The sequence below is a fragment of the Sander vitreus genome, chromosome 13 (genome assembly GCF_031162955.1).
Source record: "Sander vitreus isolate 19-12246 chromosome 13, sanVit1, whole genome shotgun sequence".
NCBI classification, from domain to species: Eukaryota; Metazoa; Chordata; class Actinopteri; order Perciformes; family Percidae; genus Sander; species Sander vitreus.
The window spans coordinates 9501527-9520113 of NC_135867.1; the positions used below are offsets into that span (position 1 = coordinate 9501527).

General features: G+C 39.0%; 1 protein-coding gene across 2 annotated transcripts in view; it reads right to left on the minus strand.

Moving 5' to 3' along the window:
* Positions 1–3247: 3247 nt before the first annotated feature.
* Positions 3248–18587, minus strand: part of pdlim4 (PDZ and LIM domain 4) — a 46512-nt gene continuing 31172 nt past the window's right edge. The window contains exons 4-8 of one of the 2 annotated variants that reach the window (XM_078265533.1): positions 14840–14953; positions 14601–14803; positions 12816–12973; positions 6370–6508; positions 3248–3746 (exon numbers count right to left, since the gene is read on the minus strand). In XM_078265533.1, coding sequence (XP_078121659.1) covers positions 3542–3746; positions 6370–6508; positions 12816–12973; positions 14601–14803; positions 14840–14953 — 819 coding nt within the window. In that variant the 3' untranslated portion in view covers positions 3248–3541. Of the gene's footprint in view, positions 3747–6369; positions 6509–12815; positions 12974–14600; positions 14954–18587 lie in introns of both variants that reach the window. The other variant, XM_078265534.1, reaches the window with a different exon arrangement.

The following is an 18587-nucleotide window of genomic DNA, read 5'->3' on the forward strand; positions in this document are numbered from 1 at the left end:
TTGTTTACTTAAAATCTGCAGGCATACACAACAGTTCTTGAATGGTTTATTACTGAAGGTGCAAAGTCATTTAACGAGGTATGAGGTGGCCTATCGCCTCGGGTTTTGGTTACAAGAATTCCCTTGAATCCGTGCCACGTTCTGCAACTGCACGTCTCAAAGATTTGACATTCTGCTATGGTGCTGATACACATACGGCAACATGAGAAGCCACAAATGTGATGAAATTCAACACATTTACAGTGCCATAAAGCATCGCTACAAAGTATGAGATTACATAAGCACCATTGGCCCATTTCCCAGACAGGCATTAAGCCTACTGCTTGGTTAAAGTGCCCCTTTTAAACTATAAGCTCAAATTGTCTTTTTCTGATATGGCTTGTAATCGTATCACGTTAATTTGGGTCTATAATGAATTAATGTTCCTGGGGAAAGACTTTAGGTACTCCAGGACTAAATGAGGACTTAATAAAACATCTAATAATGCAGTTTAACTTCCATTCAAGACCTACAAGAACCCCTTACTGTACAAGTACTTATTGATAGGAGCAATCCACTTCATATATATTTAAAGTAGTTTGCATGACTTCTTTTTACAAAGAAAATGCAGTAATCATTTCACAACTGTAGCTCAGACATGCACTGTTGTCATACGTGCAAAGCCTATTGACACGGTTTTCTCCAAGTCACTATAAAGATTTTGGTGTTCGTAAAAAAGTCTTTTAAATTCCACTTTTACTATTACTGTTACTTATGTCTTGGGCTTTTTATGATGCCATCCAGATTTTCTGAGCTTCATTAGGCCAATATGTCTGCACATACTCTCACAAATGAGCACTAAAATAGATGGTTGAAATCAATCTCATTTAACTTAGTCCAGGACTCCACAATAAAGAAGTACTACTCGTAAAACAATGGGTTTCAGATGTGTTGTTCTCGTGGGCAATAAAGTTGTATGAAATGCAACACTATGAAAACATGAGAGCAGCTTTTGTATCCAGACAATTTTTTGCTCAGATTTAAGGGCACTGTGAAGTGGATGTCTTAAGGTTTTAGGTTGCAAGACACGCACATTGCAGCCTGGTGGTCTTACAATGTAATGTTATGGAAAAACTGCCATTACAAAATAAACTGAATCCTTTGTTTATCAGTGAAGCTCATGACATTTTTGTGGATAATCCTGCAGTTAAGACCAGTGAAGAATGTAAACGATCATGTCATGGTAATGCACTTCTCATTTTATTTAGATCCTTGAAAAGAAGAGAAGCTCCAGAACAAAAACCATGTGTTGGTAAAACAATAAGTTAAACACAAGAAGAGGATTTGTGTCAAAGAAATCACTTAAAGACACTGGGTATGCAAAAGGCATGTGAGTGACATGTTAAAGCAATTACAATAAAACAAATATGTACAATACCAAAGAAACAATGTGGTAGCAATATAATTTTCACATAATGTACAAGATAACTAGTATTGATGGCATACCAGCAGCTACGCATCACTGTTGACATCTAGAAAAAATAAGAGACATAGACAGGAGCACTGCAAAATTCGTTTTTCTCATTTCCAATAAAAAAAAAAGTAATTTTGTTAGAAACATTTCTAAAATTAAGAATAAGTTCACTCTTCTCCACCAAGTTTACTTCACTATTCACAATAAGCCAAGACTGATGGCCCCATATTGAAGTCATAATGACACGCTTCTTTCTTCTTGCAGAGAGAATTTCTGTCAATAAAAGAAAATCCATGCTGACCTCTCATTTCTCGTTCTCATCTCCGTCCCTCCCTTCTTTCCCCTCTCAGAGGAAATGTTGGAGTATATTTCATTTGCATTGGCTGTGAGCAGAAATGTGAGTTCATAGTAGGAAGGGAATACAAGTATGCCTATTTCAAACTTTCTTTCTCTCTTCCAAAGAGGAACTGTCAAGTATCTATTATGTCGTGGGTCCAAAAACTAAACAAGGTGAATTTTACTCCCACATGTTGTAGGCCGGACAGTTTTCTATGGCCGTGTCTCCCTTCTCAAACATGACTATTTAAAAAAGTAGTCACAAGAGGCAAAATGGAGTGTTTTTAATAAACAGACCCAACGAACTGTGAGTTGAAATTCCTCTCTCAGCCAGGTGCTTGACAGCACTTAAGTTACAATCTTCTGTGAATGTGTGTCATGCTTGCTCAAAATGTCATCAATGCAGGCATGCAAGCACTACATAAGGCTAAGTTACTTCATCATTAAAGTCTAATTTCTTGCAATTTGATGTTTATAAATTGAGGTTGTTGTGATCCCATCTGGGAGAAATTCTTTCAACTTCCTCACAGACCTCTGAGAATGTCTCCTGCACGGTTTTATTTACATGTTAAAGGGTGGCGGTGCTTGGATAGCTGAATATTGAGGCATTTAGTATAACTACTAAATTAGAACGATAGATCATAGTTTATAGTTTGGTAAACTTCATCAAAGCATACTGAAACACATTCCAGACACTCACAATTTTACTTGTAAATATTTGCTTATAATGAATTATTGCTCATTGTTTCACATAACTGAAAAGTAAGCAGAAAAAAAGTGACCATCAAACAGATTCCCAGTTCCCCAGTTTTGTAACATAGAAAGTCTGAAAAATAAACTGCATAGATGTATGTTACAAAATGCAAAAGTACATTCTCAACAGGAGTATAATAAAATAAAGACAATGAAACCTTTAAACACCTTAACCGAAGCTGAATATATCTTAAATGAAATGCAAAACACAGACTGACATTTTGTAGTGTGCTGTGCAGCATGGGAAACTGTCATTATAAAACCTAAATCCAAAATTAGTCATAAGGCAGAAAAACCACCAACTCCTCTGCACATTTCATCTCAGCAAAGGCTTCAATCAACTCAAAATTCATATGTGATAACCCATAACACACACACACACTAGTGTAGATAGTTTAAGGCTATTTTATAAGTGAGTTAATATTTTGCTGGTAAAACACTCATGTGCTGATTGTTAGAGTATACTGGTGTAGACATTTCAAACTGCATAAACATCTCATTATCTGCAGACTTCTGCCCTCTGTGCATTTGTTGTTTCTGGGTTATTACTTGGAATGTTCTGGTAATATGGTGTGCTTGTGATGTGGATATGAACATCTTTTCTGAATATGAATATGAGTGGTTCAATATTTTTCTTGCATGTAGATTTTAATGTAAACACCGATTGAGAGATGAGGGCTGTCAGGTTGGGACATACACGTCAACTTTTTAATGGGTTTGAGTTTTGGAATTCTCATCAGATCCAAGGCTTATTCTGTCAACATATTTCAATATGCTCAATAATACATAGCATTCATCAAGAGTGTCAGTATAGAAATGCTGATCTTGGATCACTGAAACATACATTTTATAGGACTCTCCCAAAGGCAAAACTGAATCCAAGATCGGCATTCCTGCTTGACAGAGCCTGATATATGTAGGCTCTGATACTCAGTAGCCCCATTCTCCCAGATTTTAGTTTCCCAGTTATTTTACAGTTTAGCCAGCTCCATCTCCATCTCAGACTAGTTCCACCTTGGAGTTGGGGTAAACGGCAACAACGTCGTAGCCCTCTGGGGGCTGGACGCGTGCCTTGGCGTGGGTCTCACAGTACAGACTGTCCTCGATGAAGAAGTAGCCTCTCTGCTTAAGGTTGACACCGCAGTCATCGCAAATGAAGCATTCAGGGTGGTAGAGCTTGTCCCGGGCCTTCACAATGGTGCCACTGGATGGAGAGATGACGGGAGATAGAGAGTGTTACGACTTATGAAGGTTTTAAAAGGTGCAGTAGGTAAGACTTAAAACTAACTTTCTGTCATATTTGCTGAAACTGACCCTATGTTCCAGTAGAACTACATGAAGCAGGTCATTTAAAAAAGAATCCGGCTCCTCTGGCACCACCTACAGCCTGTAGTGTGATTTGCAAAAATCCACAGCTCCCTGTTCAGATGATCACCAATCAGGGCCAGGGGGGGTGTCTAACTGTGTGTCAATCACTGTTCATGCACACGCATTCATTCTCCCTTGTGGGGAGAGGGGCTTAGGAGACCGTTTTGGGCTTCAGCAGAAAGGGGGGAGGAACTGAGAAGTTGTCGATGTTAAATTTTTTTGGCTAAGTCCTGGATCTTCGCAGTCCTACCTACAGCACCTTTAACACATTAAGAAAAGACAGAGATGCAGCAGAGGATGACTGTAACACGAAAAAAAATCCAGTGAGATAAACAGAGACACATGAACCAGACCGGTTTGGCGCTAGTGTAGGTTAGTCCAGTAATGTTATATATGTATTTAGCCTTTCCCAGACACTGCTTAGCCTAAAGAGTTTTGCTTGACCGTGATCTAAAGACTTAAAGATTTGACTAGGTTGCTCAATGTGCTGTACGACACTTATTATTTTTTCACGTAGCTTAATCAAGTATAATGCTTTTGACAAATAAGCATATATTGCCTGAGTTATTTACGTTTCAAATTTCAAAGATTTAAGTGATGCTTATCAATCTCTTTTTGACAATGATACTTTAGCTTAAAATAAATACATTTTAAGCCATATCAGGGTTTTGAATAATCCTTTTAATACTATTAAGTGACAGTGTTCCTGTTCTTAATCCCATGTCTAGCCTAAGGATGCTGAAAGTAAAACAGAGCCTGAGTCAAAATCAGGAATTTGGTTTTTATTGACATTGTACAGAAGAACACAGCCTTATATGTAGTGTAAGGGGGAAAAAAAGACCAAAGATAGTTGACTCTAAATGTTTCCTGTATGCATAAAAGCAGAGTGGCAGAAGCCTTACAATGGAACACTATAGGGTTGTACTGCTGAGAAGGATGGAAATGCATGATTGGAAAATTATGCAATGACACACAAACTGCCTTAAAAGGATAACTGCAAGCAGTTTTTAGGGAGGTGCCATTATTGCAGAGGACAAAACATTCAGGAGAAGACTTTTAAAGGAAGTAAGTGTGATACAGTACATTGCTAATGAATGACTCACAGTTGTTTATCGAACCTCCCATTATCTATGCTAATCAGCAATTATCATAGGTTATAACGACTGTAACCATGCAGGTATTTGAATATATTTAATCATATGTCATATTTCAGGGAGGCTTCAAAGAACCCTTTCTGAGAGGCGTTATAGGTGGAAGGTCTCACACACACACACCATACTTTCCCACCTGGGACCTGAATAGTACATGTTCTGCTAACTGGCTTCTGATCATCACTGGTGCATTTGGAAGTTCACTGCTTCACTAAGTCACACAGGGACGGCAGTTGTTCAGGGCGTTGTTCATTCACTGTTCCCAATAAGATTTTCCTTTCTGGACTGGGGATTCGGGCCAACGACCATTCAGTCATAAGCCTGTTTCTTTTTTTAACCGCCTTCCCATCAAACCACATGACTTGCAGGATAAACTCTTGACACAGTGTTCTACACTCATTTGAAACGCTATAAAATGCTCCCAGGTCATAACAGCCTTATTGTGGCCTGCAAGCTCCTACAATACCCTCTTTTTCTTCTTCTTATTTTTCCTACAATGCCCTCTTGTTAACGAGGAAAGTAAGCTGATGACATCACTGCTTACCTGCAGCTGCTTTTAAAGAGGGGGGGGAGGGGTGGAGGGATTACCGGTGCATGTGGTTACTTTGGCAGAAAGGTGTGTGTGTGTGTGTGTGTGTGTGTGTGTCTGTGTATGTGCATGTTCTTGCGCTTAATGTTTAGTTTAGGTTTGTGTATATGCACCTATGTGCATGTGTGTGGGATAGGGTGTGGAGGATGGTTTAATCATTAAAATGATAAATGGGAATAGGCTTTCCTGAGGACTTGTGAAAGGCAAGCTGGTGCAGGTAGACTTGCACGAGTTAACCTCTTTGTTTCAGAGTCAGGGAAGAACCTTCACTCACCTCACGTTCAACTTTTAAACTTTATGACCACAGGAGGCGGGATAAAACCAGACAGAGACATGTCATTTCCAGATGGTAATTAAAATAGTTTTAACAGGAAATCTGATAATAAATCATTCATATTTGTATGTACTTATTCACTTCATCTTCAGTAGTCTGTAATTGTAGACCACAGTAACTATAATTTTAAAACCATTACATTTTATGCTGTGATATGTAATACCTCAAATTGAAAAAAAACTATACCTTGGTGTTGAAATGAAAAGCAAGTTCAAGCATTTATACAAGGTAAAATAAACATTTTAGATGTACTGAGTGGTTTTTACACTTAAAAGCCAAAAAATGCCAAGCGATAATCACATACTATTTAAATGTACTATGATTTTACATGGTCCACTACTTTGTATTCATTAAAAAAGGAAACCAGGCTCTGTACAATACTTACACAATGCCATTACAGCAGCGTGTGCACTGGGGTAGCTTCTGAAGACCAGACATGGGGCTGGGGATGGGGCTTCCCAGTTTGGGGATTGGAGACCTGACTGGAGACTTTAAGTTTCTCATTCTGTCTGTTGGGGACACACCTAAAAACACAACAACAACAACAACTACATTACATACAGCATATTTGGAAACGGCACCATAAACCATTCATAGGGCAGATCTTACAAATACTGTAAGCATATTATAAAAATGTACAACAGAATTCCAGGTGCTGACATTACTTGAACATCTCCAATGTTGACCTCTGGTAACCCAGAGAACCCTGTTATAAAGACATACATACATATATATACATATACATATATATATACATATACATATATATATATATATATATATATCATATATATACATATATATATATACACACACATACATATATATATATATACATATACATATAGGACACAATGAGATAAGTAGTTAAATAAATAAATAAATCATTTACAAAATGTCCTAGCAACCACTTGAGGCAATACAATAACCTTCAAGCATGTTCCATCACACAAATATGCTACAATCACACAAAATCTGTGAACGACACAAGGGGAGTTACGATGACGTCAACTTAATAGAAAGAACAGTTAGACGCATCGTCTTTGTTAAATGTAAATATCTGCTAAAATGAAAATTACAACACCTCAAGGGGATTTTCTTTCAAATTGAACACATATCTCTCAAATATATTTAGCTACAATAAGCTGTTGAGAATAAAGTTCTACACAAAACACATGTATCTAAAAACACCAACTCAGCCAGCTACACCAACAGTATATATAATGCTAATTTATGTTACAATAATGCTACAATTCCACCAACAAAAGGCTATTTTAAAAAGAACCTATAATAAGTGATTGAGGCTGGTAAGTCTGGTGGTAGATAAGGGTTGCCTCCTTCCCACAGATAACATTTTTTAAATCAAAGTGATCAAATCCAATCATTAGGGTTTTAGTTATGCCTGACTGGAATGCATGAAAGGGGCATACTTAATACTGGATATCTGGAGCCACTCCAGTGGTTACAAGTGCACCATTGTAGATTAGTGGGGCACAGCCGTGAACTGCACTATGACGTCCATTTACTGATGATGTGCCAGCAGAGGCCACCTATCGCTGCCACTAACCACAGTCTAATTACCTCGCAACTGGCACCTGACTCTGAGCACTTTCCATCCCATCAGTAACAGTTAGCTTCTGACTGCTCCATGGTGTGTTTAAGAGCTGACATGAGCTGGGTATGTTATTCCTGGGATTAATGTCTCTATTACCTAATGATGAACTTTAATGGAATACCTTTTATGTGCAGCACTCTCATGACTTTCTCACAAAGGGGAAGGTTGACTATAAAAGTCTTCAGACCACAGTCAGGAATAGATACGAATGAATGAGTGCTTGTTTAGTCTTGCTTCTATATTTTTAAATAGCCAGACTACTTAGGCCCCATATTATTTGTTGCCAAAAGCAGACAGACACCATTTTTTATTTGACAGACAGTGACAAGTTGGCCGATCACATCTCACCCCATGTAACATTCACGGCACAATGTGTGTATTACACTGTGACTAATATCAACCACACATACTGTAAAACAGCCCCCATCCTAACTCAAACCTGTCAGGTGCAGAGTGTGAAACCTCAGGGAACTTTAGGCAAAAGGGAATCACAGTGTCAGAAGATAAATAAACAACTGTAATAATATAATTTTAGACAGCAAGTAAAAAAGAAAAAAAAGAAAAATTAAAATAACAACCTTGATTTTTTCCTGACCATGCTGCACATACTTTAGGGTTGTATCTCCCAAAGGGGTTTAAAAAGGGTTTTGTCATGACTATAACATGAGATCATTGACAAGTGGGCACAATGTTCAGTGTTCATGTGTTGGAAAGACAAACACTTTATCTCTGGGGCCTCTCTGACTGCATCAGAGAGGGGGAAAAAAAGTTGGAAAACATGCTGACATTGTGCTGACAAAGTGCTGACATTGACAAGAAAAATGATTCAATGAGAAATCTGATAAGTCATTTAAGACTAATTATGAAGTAAAACTAAGGATTTCTTTTTAGGTTTTTTGTTTATTGCTACCACTGTCAAACTTTAAAGTTTTTCCACTGTAGTTCAGACAAATAAAACAATGACTTCACTTTGGGCACTGGGAGCTAATAATGGGCGTATTTTGTAGGGTAAGCAAATGAAAGAATATTAAACAAAAACTATAATGGTTGCTAGTCTATAGTGCTGTCAAAAGAGCAATGCTCCTGTTCCGACAGACAGTCAAAGGGTTAAGCCCCTCACCACTGGCATCACATGTTTACCCCCACTGGACTCCAAATCTTGGTCGGGCTTTAAATCTTGATCCCTGTGGAATAACAATCTGACTGGAATGCTCCCTCTCCTTTTCCTTGAAACACATCCACAATTGAATTGCTCTGCAGTGTGTTTTACGGGGGATGGGACTGATGTGATGTGTGATCTTTACCAATCTGAATTAATGGTCACAAATACAGATCATTCTAATCACGATGTTCAAATCAAATCCAAGTTGGTCCACTGGGATAGATTCATTTAACATCTCATACAACTTTTGAGGCAAAGGAAATGACAAATATTACTGGATGTGAACATTCCGAGGTGTATGTATAATCCAAGAGGCAATCAATAATTGGATTTAGAAAGTAAATAATGTCCTCCTCTGCACAGCAGTGATGCTGATGGATGCCTTAGTATGCCTGTCTTATTCTGAGAAAGAACACAGCCTGCTTCCCACCTGAGCACTTTCCATGTACTAAAACTGGGTTTTGCAGCCATCATTCATCACCGTTGTGACGAAATATCCGCTGAAAAAATAACCCCAGCAGAAAATGTGATGTTTTTTTTTAGGATTTTCCATACAAATAACTTTGGAGTTCAAGGAATGGATGAGGTTTCAGAGAGGTCATTGGAATTTTGTTTATTTCTTTTTCTGTTAGAGAAACATTCCCCCATAAAGTCGTCCCCTTAAATTCACCTCATTGATGTTTGGGAATAATAAAATCTCATCGGAAACGAGCAATCCCAAGTCTTCACATTCAATAGTAAACTATTTAAATGGCTCTGCATTTATTTTAAACATACAAAAAAACGGTAGCATTTAACTGAGTAATACTTTAACATGTTTCTGGAAAAAAGTTAAAACAGACCCTCATATTGGTACAAAATCAACCTTATGTAATATTGCTTCAAACACCCCAATTTAACACCAGTATTTTTGACTTTCACCTCCCCCCCCCCTTTCCATCCACACTCTCCAATCATGGCAGAGTCCGAGGAATTCTGGGTAAACTGACACTCTTGTTTGCTTTAACTTTAAAAGCCCCTGAAAGTCAACATGGCCTCTGCAGGGGCTTTCACCATCAAAAGGGGACCAACTACTGTGATTTAAAAGCCTGACAGCTAGGCATGCATTCAAAAACAGGATGATTTGACTTTAGCCTGACTGTCAAATGTGTTTAATTGTTAATTTGACTTGTTTCTTCTTTATTGGGCTTATAAAAACAATAACAGACAGGGACAGACAACAACACATGTGGCAGGATTTCATACTCTCACACAGATTAAATGACACCACCAAACATCAACAGAGAGAAAGGTAGCTTTTAAAATGATCCCAATGTCAACCTGAGGTGTCTCCCTGTTTCATTGAGGTCTTAGCCTGTCAATCAACCTGTCAGTCTCCCAAGCTGAAAGACCACTGACAGCAGACGAAAAGAGTCCCCTTTAAATCTCTTTAATCCATCAGCAGTGTCTCTCTGCCTCCAATCCCCTTTGTCATTACAATCTCTCTCTTTCTTTTTCTCTCCCTCTCTCTAATTGCTTTGAGTGTAATGGTAAGTGCAAAAATAAAGGAAACCGTATATTCTGGCTATGCTTCCGGCCCCAAGGCAGGCACCGTCAGCATTGTTGCTTGTGCTGTGGATTATCCGTTCGGCTCTCACATCAAAGGTAGACCCAGAGATGTGATAAGTGAGTGGAAAGTTTCTACTCTTGCCGTGAGATAATAATACATATATTATTAATGAATTATTATATTATTCTACAGGGAAAGAAAAACAGTGATTGATTTATTCTAAAATATGAGGCTTTTCCATCTGAATGGGTTTGTTTTGGCCAAAGTTAATGATATAGTTTACCAATAGTAGTTCATCATTCCAGTCCGGTGTTCATTATATATTGACTTTTGATGAAAACAATGTTATCAATTTTCGAAAAAGTCACGGTTATATCACCAATATCAAGGATGTGATACACCATTGTGGGTTTCAGGGGAGCGGTTTAGGTTCATTTTCTAAATAATGTTTCAAACTACTGTACAGTATTTATGAAAAGACAGTCAGAGAGAGAAGGGGCCGTCTTGTATTCACATAACAATATGTTCTATATATTCTCTACTGTCAAAAGTAAATATGAGGAGGACACATTAACTACTAAGTTGCTGTTGCTTTATTACATCAAAAATTATCAAAGAATTTGCCATAATTAGGTTCTCTAACATGAAACATCTGTATCAGTATTGGCATCCAACCAACATAGGATGGTCACTCTCTCAGTGTAAATCTTTAGAGGGGGGGTTCTCTAGTTTAACTGAGAATTAAGAGCTACATTAAGACTGTATGACACAATACATATATTAAAACCAGTATTTTAAACGAGAATGTTTACAGAGCATACATGCTGACTCTGACACTGCAGGACGTTCATACATTCACAGCTGGTAACACTCCACTAAGTAATAAGGATTAAGGGACTTTTCTCAAGGGCCTCAGTGTTAGTTGCCGAGGCTGAGAAAAACATTCATCAATCCGTGCTAACAGGTCACAAGCCCACTTCTCCGAGGTCCAGGCTATTTCCGCTTGGCTTATAACTACGACTTTCACAACTTTTGCCCTGCTTTAGTGGCAAACACAGAAGCTGAATTTTTTTTTTTTTTTTCCAGTTCAGAGAATTAGCCCTCCTCTGCTGCTGTCAGCATCACATGAGTCCTCAAAGCTGGAATGCTGAGCGGTCAGAAGATAAACAGGAAAACCATATTTCTCACTTTATTGTCCTTTGTGGAGTTGTTTTTGCAGTAAATTGCCAAACCAAAACATTTCTCCCCTGTTCATCCATGTGTGAGCTATTTAAATCTCTCTCTCTCTATATATATATATATATATATATATATATATATATAAAAAAAAGGACAACTAACAACTATGCCAGTAAGACAGAGCAGCTACAAACAGTGAGAGAGGAGCTGCCTGAGCAAGGCGAGAAGTTCCTCCGGCTGGAATCATAGGAGGATTTACAGTATTTACTCAGAAATATCCACCGTATTTGTAAAACATGAGTTTAGAAAATGTTTTTGTGAGAATTGTATTGATGCACACAGGCATACCCAGATGAATCAGTAACAAGATGCAGCCTTGTCCATCACTCTGAATCTTATCAAAAAGAATATGGTGGTATAACTATGTATTGAGAAAAAACTAATATTTTCAAAATCGAGTAACTCATTTTAAAGTAATTCTATAAGCAAAAATGCTTCCAGCTTCTAAAACGTGAATATTTGCTGTTTTTTATCTCTTCTATTTAAAGAAACATTTAGTGTTTGGACTGTTGGTTGGCCAATAGAGCAATTTGTATTTTCAGCCTTGACTTTGGGAAATTGTGTTAGGCATTTTGACATTCTGACATTTCATAGATGAAATGTTTAATTGATTAACTGAGAAAATAACTGGCAGATGAATTGAATTAAAGTAATCGTTATTTGCAGCTCTAAAGCTAATGTATGTCCTTGTAATCTTTTGCTTTCACAATCAGGTCAATTAGTTTAAAGTGCCCATATTATGCTCATTTTCAGGTTCATAACTGTATTTTAAGGTTGTACCAGAATAGGTTTACATGGTTTAATTTTCAAAAAACACCATATTTTTGTTGTACTGCACAGCTCTCTCTCACTGCTGCAGATCCTCTTTTCACTTGGTCTCTGTTTTAGCTACAGAGTGAGACCTCTTTTCTTCTTCTACGAGTTAACAGTTGTGGTTAGCCAGCTCGTTCGAGAAGCGGAACGGCTTGTGATGTCACAAGCCGTGCCGATTCTGAACAGCTCACTCGGAGACTGAAGGCAGGACACATTCAGAAACCGTATCTCACTCAAAACAGCATGGATGGATTTTTTACAAAGTTTGTATGCGTGTGGAAGCACCAGAGACACAGAAGAACACCCCAAATCCCAGAAAAAAGTGTTTTTTTCATAATATGGGCACTTTAAGATTTCAACTCTTCCTTCTGGGAAAAGTAGCACAACACTAAAAATGTAGGTTGCAGTGCACATGCTTTTTCTCTCTCCACACATTTAAACATGTGTTCCTACCTCCATCCTCAGCCTCCAGGATTCCCTGGAGGTATTTGAAGGAGCCGGACTGTTTGGGTGCAGAGACGGGCTCCTCGTAGTCCTGCAGCATCTTGTAGACGTCTGACTGGGGGTCGAAACCATTACGGCCCGTAGGGGATTGTGTGGGAGGCTCTGGGCTGAAGGAGACAAGGGAGGGCAGATACAGTATTATTCTACTGCAATCTAATTTAATAAGGATTAGGCCACAGATGACAAAAACATCACTTTTATTTTAATAATCAGTCAAGGCAACGAAGGAGCTAATGTTCTGAATACAAGTAAATGTGCTAACATTGTGGTCATTTGGTTTTGTCCTTTTTTTGGTATCAAATATGGCATACTGTGTTTTTGTCTTTTATCAGGTGCTGTCCTAAAGTAATGTTTGACCAAGGGAGGAATGAAAGGAGCTGAAGTAGCCTAAACAAATAAGACAAAAGAACAGATGACAGTTGCCAGACCACCAAAGGAAAAAGAAAAATTTAAACTTGACAAACTGAGACAGCAGAAATGGACACACGGAGGAGAAAACAGTGGTGTATACATTAGACTCTACATGTGATTCAACAGGCATGATGTCTTAATCACAACAGCTTTGTGTTATGGATCTGCATGTTCATTCATCCATCAAGTTATTCCCAAAGCTAACAGGATGGATCTTGTTCATTTGATACATTCACTCAAACCTCTGGGAGATGAGCAGGGCTGCTGACAGATGTGTTCAAATCCTGACACACTTTACTGCATGTTTGTCTCCAGACTCTCTTCCAGGCGACTGAAGGAAGTGCTTCACTGCAGTCTGAGTGTATGTGTGTGTGTGTGTGTGTGTGTGTGTGTGTGTGTGTGTGTGTGTGTGTGTGTGTTTTTTTGTGCGAGTGTGTGTGAGAGAGAAAGCCTGAGCTGGTGAAAGTGAGACTGAGCAAGAGACAGGACGAAAGAAAGACAGCAGAGTATGGAGAAATTGTGTAATGAAGGAATTAGGGAAAGTGACTGACAGCGGGCATTGAGCTGTATTAAAATGGTGTTTAACTATGTGTGTGTGTGTGTGTGTGTGTGTGTGTGTGTGTGTGTGTGTGTGTGTGCCTAGTCAAAATTAACAGACCAGTAATGGGGAACTCTGGGAGTGTTGGAGAGGATGTTAACTGGGAGACTAAACACACACATGTATTGCCCGCTCGAGGGAATGCACCACAACAAATTGGTTCCCCAGTCAACATGGCCATCTGTGCACATGTGTCAAGAGACACGTGTGTCTACTGTATGTTGAGTCAGCACATAAACACATGCATCTGTGAAGTATCAAAATATACTGTCATTTTTACATACAATCTTACTTACTGTGATGCTTTAACAATGGAAAGGTGAATCATTTCCTTTCCTTCCTTCCATTTTTACAGATTTTCACAGAAGAAAATAGTAACTTTTAAAAAAATCTTCATAATTGTAAAGTTGGGTTTTCTTTAATAAGACAGTGGTCACCACAGTAAATGAGATCTTCTTGTGATGTTGACAGCTCAGAAATATGTCATAAAACAAGCCCAGAAAACAAGCCAAATTGTATTTTGTAAATTTTCACCTGTAGTTAGGTATTATTTTTTAAATACAATTCAATGGCGCTTTTAATAATCAGTTTAAACGCACACATTTCCAGATTTTCTACAGTAAATATAAACTACTGATCTACTAATACTGTCAAAACTGTAAAGTGTGCTGTTTATATTTTACTCTCTCTGCACTCCATTCCAGCACACACTTTGATCACCTCACCTATGTGTGGCGCTGAGGCTAAGGCCTCCCATCTTGCTTGGCAGAGATCTGTCTCCATTGCTGCCATTATGATAAAGTCCTGCTGGGTTGTTGTACTGAGCGTGCCCGGTTCCGTTCCCGTATCCATAGCTGTGGCCGTTGTTGGGTCTGGAGTGTCCGTTATTCAGGTGAGTGGGCTGGGGTGCCTGTGGGGACTGAAGAGCCTGCGGGTACTGGGGAGCCTGCGGGTACTGGGGAGCCTGCGGGTACTGGGGAGCCTGCGGGTACTGGGGAGCCTGCGGGTACTGGGGTTCAGGGGTATACGAAGGTTTGCGACTGGAACCGCCATATCCGCTGGTGATGGGACGGAAATTCTACAAAGAAAAAAAAAAAAAACACAACAACACACATTTAAACACATCTAAAAATAACGAAAAAAGCAAAAGAAAACATAACAAGATATTAATTGTCAATAGTCTGGAAAATCTGTAAAGCCAGACAAACATGTATACAGAGAAATAATTAATAATGTTAAGAGCACGAAAAAAGTGTAATGGACCCATTACAGTATGCACCATTATGTTTTCGTTCAGGAAATGAGAGTAAAAAGAGAAAACAAGCCCAGTGGTGCCCTGAGTAGAAAACCATAATTCTTCAAAGGCGAAACGAGTGGTTGTTCCTAAATGAGGCTTTGCAGCGGTGAGGATTAAGGAAAAACAGCTTTTCCCTCTTAAATAGCAATGCTTATTGAGAAGAAGCTTGCATTAGATTTCCTGCAGATGTTTCTGTCAAAACAATTTAACTTGTGTGGTGTAAATATTTAAAAAAAAATATATATTTTTTTTCCTGGCTGCTTCTTCTATGGATTGAGGAGTTTATAAAAGCTGTCGGGCTGAGATACTGTAGAAGATTAAGTTATTAGTTTTGACACGCTGTAGCAGAATTTCTACACTCTTGCCACATATATGCTCTGCTGGAGCTGTTTGCAAGAATCTTTTGGACTAAATGCAAGACAGATGCACAGACACCTACACTCACATCACTGTATACTCCGTGTGTTTATGCTGAGGTCAACGCCCTTTACATGCCTTTGCACACACCCACAGTGACATCACTGAGCCTCTCAGTGTTTACCACAGCTATCAGCACACTTCAGCGATAACGCTTACTGCCAGCCTGGCTCGTCCGTCTCAGAGACTGAACTTTACAGATAAAGTTTTATTGCACTGCTTGCAATGATGTCACCACCTCTAGAAGTGCTTTGCATTTCAGAGATAGCCAGCAGTTTTGAAAGACTAAAGAGGGTTGCACATTGACATAACTTCAGACTATAAACATTATAGCTGAAACAAAGTGACTTGTTTACAAGTTAAGCAATGCAGTAGGATGGGAGACAGTCAGACTGTTGTAACTATGAGCCACTAGAAGGAGTGTGTGTGACTGTGTGAGTTTTGGGCTAGTTTAAAGTGCCTTAGCCACAGGAGGTAGAGGTTCACAGCTTCTCCAGACTGGACCCCTGTCATTTCAACAGATGGGTCTGCTGGATGTCACCCTGTCCTCGGCCCCCACCTGGACCACACACACAGGTTTCTGTAAACAGCCCTTTTTTAGTCCTCCTCTCCTCTATACCAACAAGCCCACAAATTGGTAAAGCGGCTCTATCATTGTACCGCCTCCTGTAGTTAAGACAGATGGCTTTCGAGAAATTTAAAACCACCTCTTCCTACTCTTCCCCAAAACCTCGGACAGTGAAGATGGATGTATCCAGAAACCCTCTGAACATAATGCTAGCAGATAGCCATTCATGGTTAAAGTTCGGAGAAGCAGGCAGGGGAGTCAGAGCTCAATGCAGTTTCTCTCCCAGAGCCAAACCCTGTTTGGGCAGGATGTCAGAAACACCCAGCTCTCTGTGGCTCCCTCTCCAAGTAAACCAGACACTCTGAAGCCTGGTGCTCACCGCAGGGCCAAACAAGCCAAACCAGATCCTACTTGTTATCTTTAGCCCTATTTGCACAGATGGTGGACCTCATGTGATTTTAATCAAAGGTTCCCTCAACCTCAACCATGTTTTGTGAATATGGAAGGAATAATGACATTTGATAAAATCACTGATGCCTCAAATCCATTTTTATAGAGTCACGTTGATATTACTAAGCATTTCCTGATGTAGCATTGACAGCGCTTTCAAACTTCCTGTAGATTCGGCAGTGGCAAAATGCTTCTCAGGAGATTAAAATCTTCTGATTAATAATATTGATATAGTACTGATGTGTCCCTCTTTCTGTCCACACTACGGTAGAGTGAAAGGTCAACTGAAGATGGGGCCCTGGTGCTGGATTAGATGCATGTTTGTTTGGGCCTGGGACATACACACTTAATGATTATCTCACTACTTTCTGTACCTCGCTACTGCCCGAACCCTCTCCACCCTTCCTTTAAAAGAACATTTCTGAATGCATTTAAACAGGAAAAGATAATGGATGAATTTTAATGTTTTGCAGCCTGCTTTCTTTAAAGTGCCCTTTTGAACCTAGCTCTTTTTTATTTCATAGCTCGATTCATCTTACGTCTTTCATTTCCTGAGAACGTACCCAGAGCTGGAAGGGTGAAGATCTTCAGAACAAATCACCGTTGCAACACGTGTTTTTAGTTTTAATAAGAACCAATTACTCATTTGTCATATTTAGGCAAGGGCTAAATCTGCAGATAACAATCCGTACAATAACTGTATGACTGTCAGGCAAGCTTATTCATGTCTGTGTTCAGAGAATAAAGGAGGCAAGTGGAGGAAAATCCCTGAGAGTGTATTATGTTACATGCTCCTGCAGTGACATGACAGTAAAGACATTACATGTATGACTCCTAATCTGTACAAACATAAAATGCAAAGGAGGACAGGTAATCACACGTTAACATTTATGGTGATATAAGGACTAGAAGAAAAAAAAAAAACATTCCTGTCTTGCTTTATTGACTGGAGGGGAAATTGTCCTAAAGAAGATATCAAATCTATTTTATTTACATAGGCCCAAATCATAAATTTGACCGATGTGCTTGACAATCTGGGCAACTCACAACCCCCCCAGATTTACTGTAGAAACAGAAAAAAACTATTTAACAGGAAAAAAGGGAGAAACCAGAGGAGAAGAGTTATGTGTGTGCATACCTGGAAGGCCAATGTAGCCCTTAAAAAACTCTTGTTTAGTATATTTCCCTGTTGTCAGCAGCAAGTACATGTTTACCCATTTTCACCCTCACACTCCTGACTGTGACTCCTTCTGTTTCAGCTTAACTGAACCCCCCTCCCCAACTATTCCTTTTGTCTTTCTCATAACACTATTTTCTCTCTGGCCTCACATGCCTGTTGCAAAGATATTTACTTTGAGTGGATGGCAGATTTATAAGGCAGCACATCTGGTGCTTGCCTTATAAAAATGCCAGTTTGGTAACATTCAGGACCTGTAAGTGCTTTCAAGTTGCTCTGAAGGTATGGTGGCTTGGTTTCCTTTTATTACGAAAAAAAATCAGCTGTAAGCCAACTGTCTCATTAAAATGATTCATTCTACCTTTTCACGCCGGGACTACATTTAGGTTTAATAGAGATTTTGTTTTAAAGTGACAGTTAATCTGGGGATTGCAATATCATCCTAATTCCCCTGGCAGCCTTATCTTGTTTTCCCAATGTAGTCAAAACAGTTTAAAGTTAATATGAGCAGCATCAGTTTTATCTCAAACAGAAACTCAACATAACAAGATTGTTAAAAAAGGCCATCTGTGAGATCATCTATTTCCTAATTTCTGTCTCTTGAGCATGGCTACTCTTTCATTTTCTCCAAAATCTGGCCTGCATTCCTCCTGGCTCGGAGAAAGAAAAACTTCAAAAAGGGGGAAAAAGACGAGAGAAGAGATCCAAACTCAGTAACTATTTATGAGAACCAGCATTGTCTACTTATATGCACATAACTTCAGGCTGCAATCTGATTTCAGTGACCTGTTTTACAATAGTAA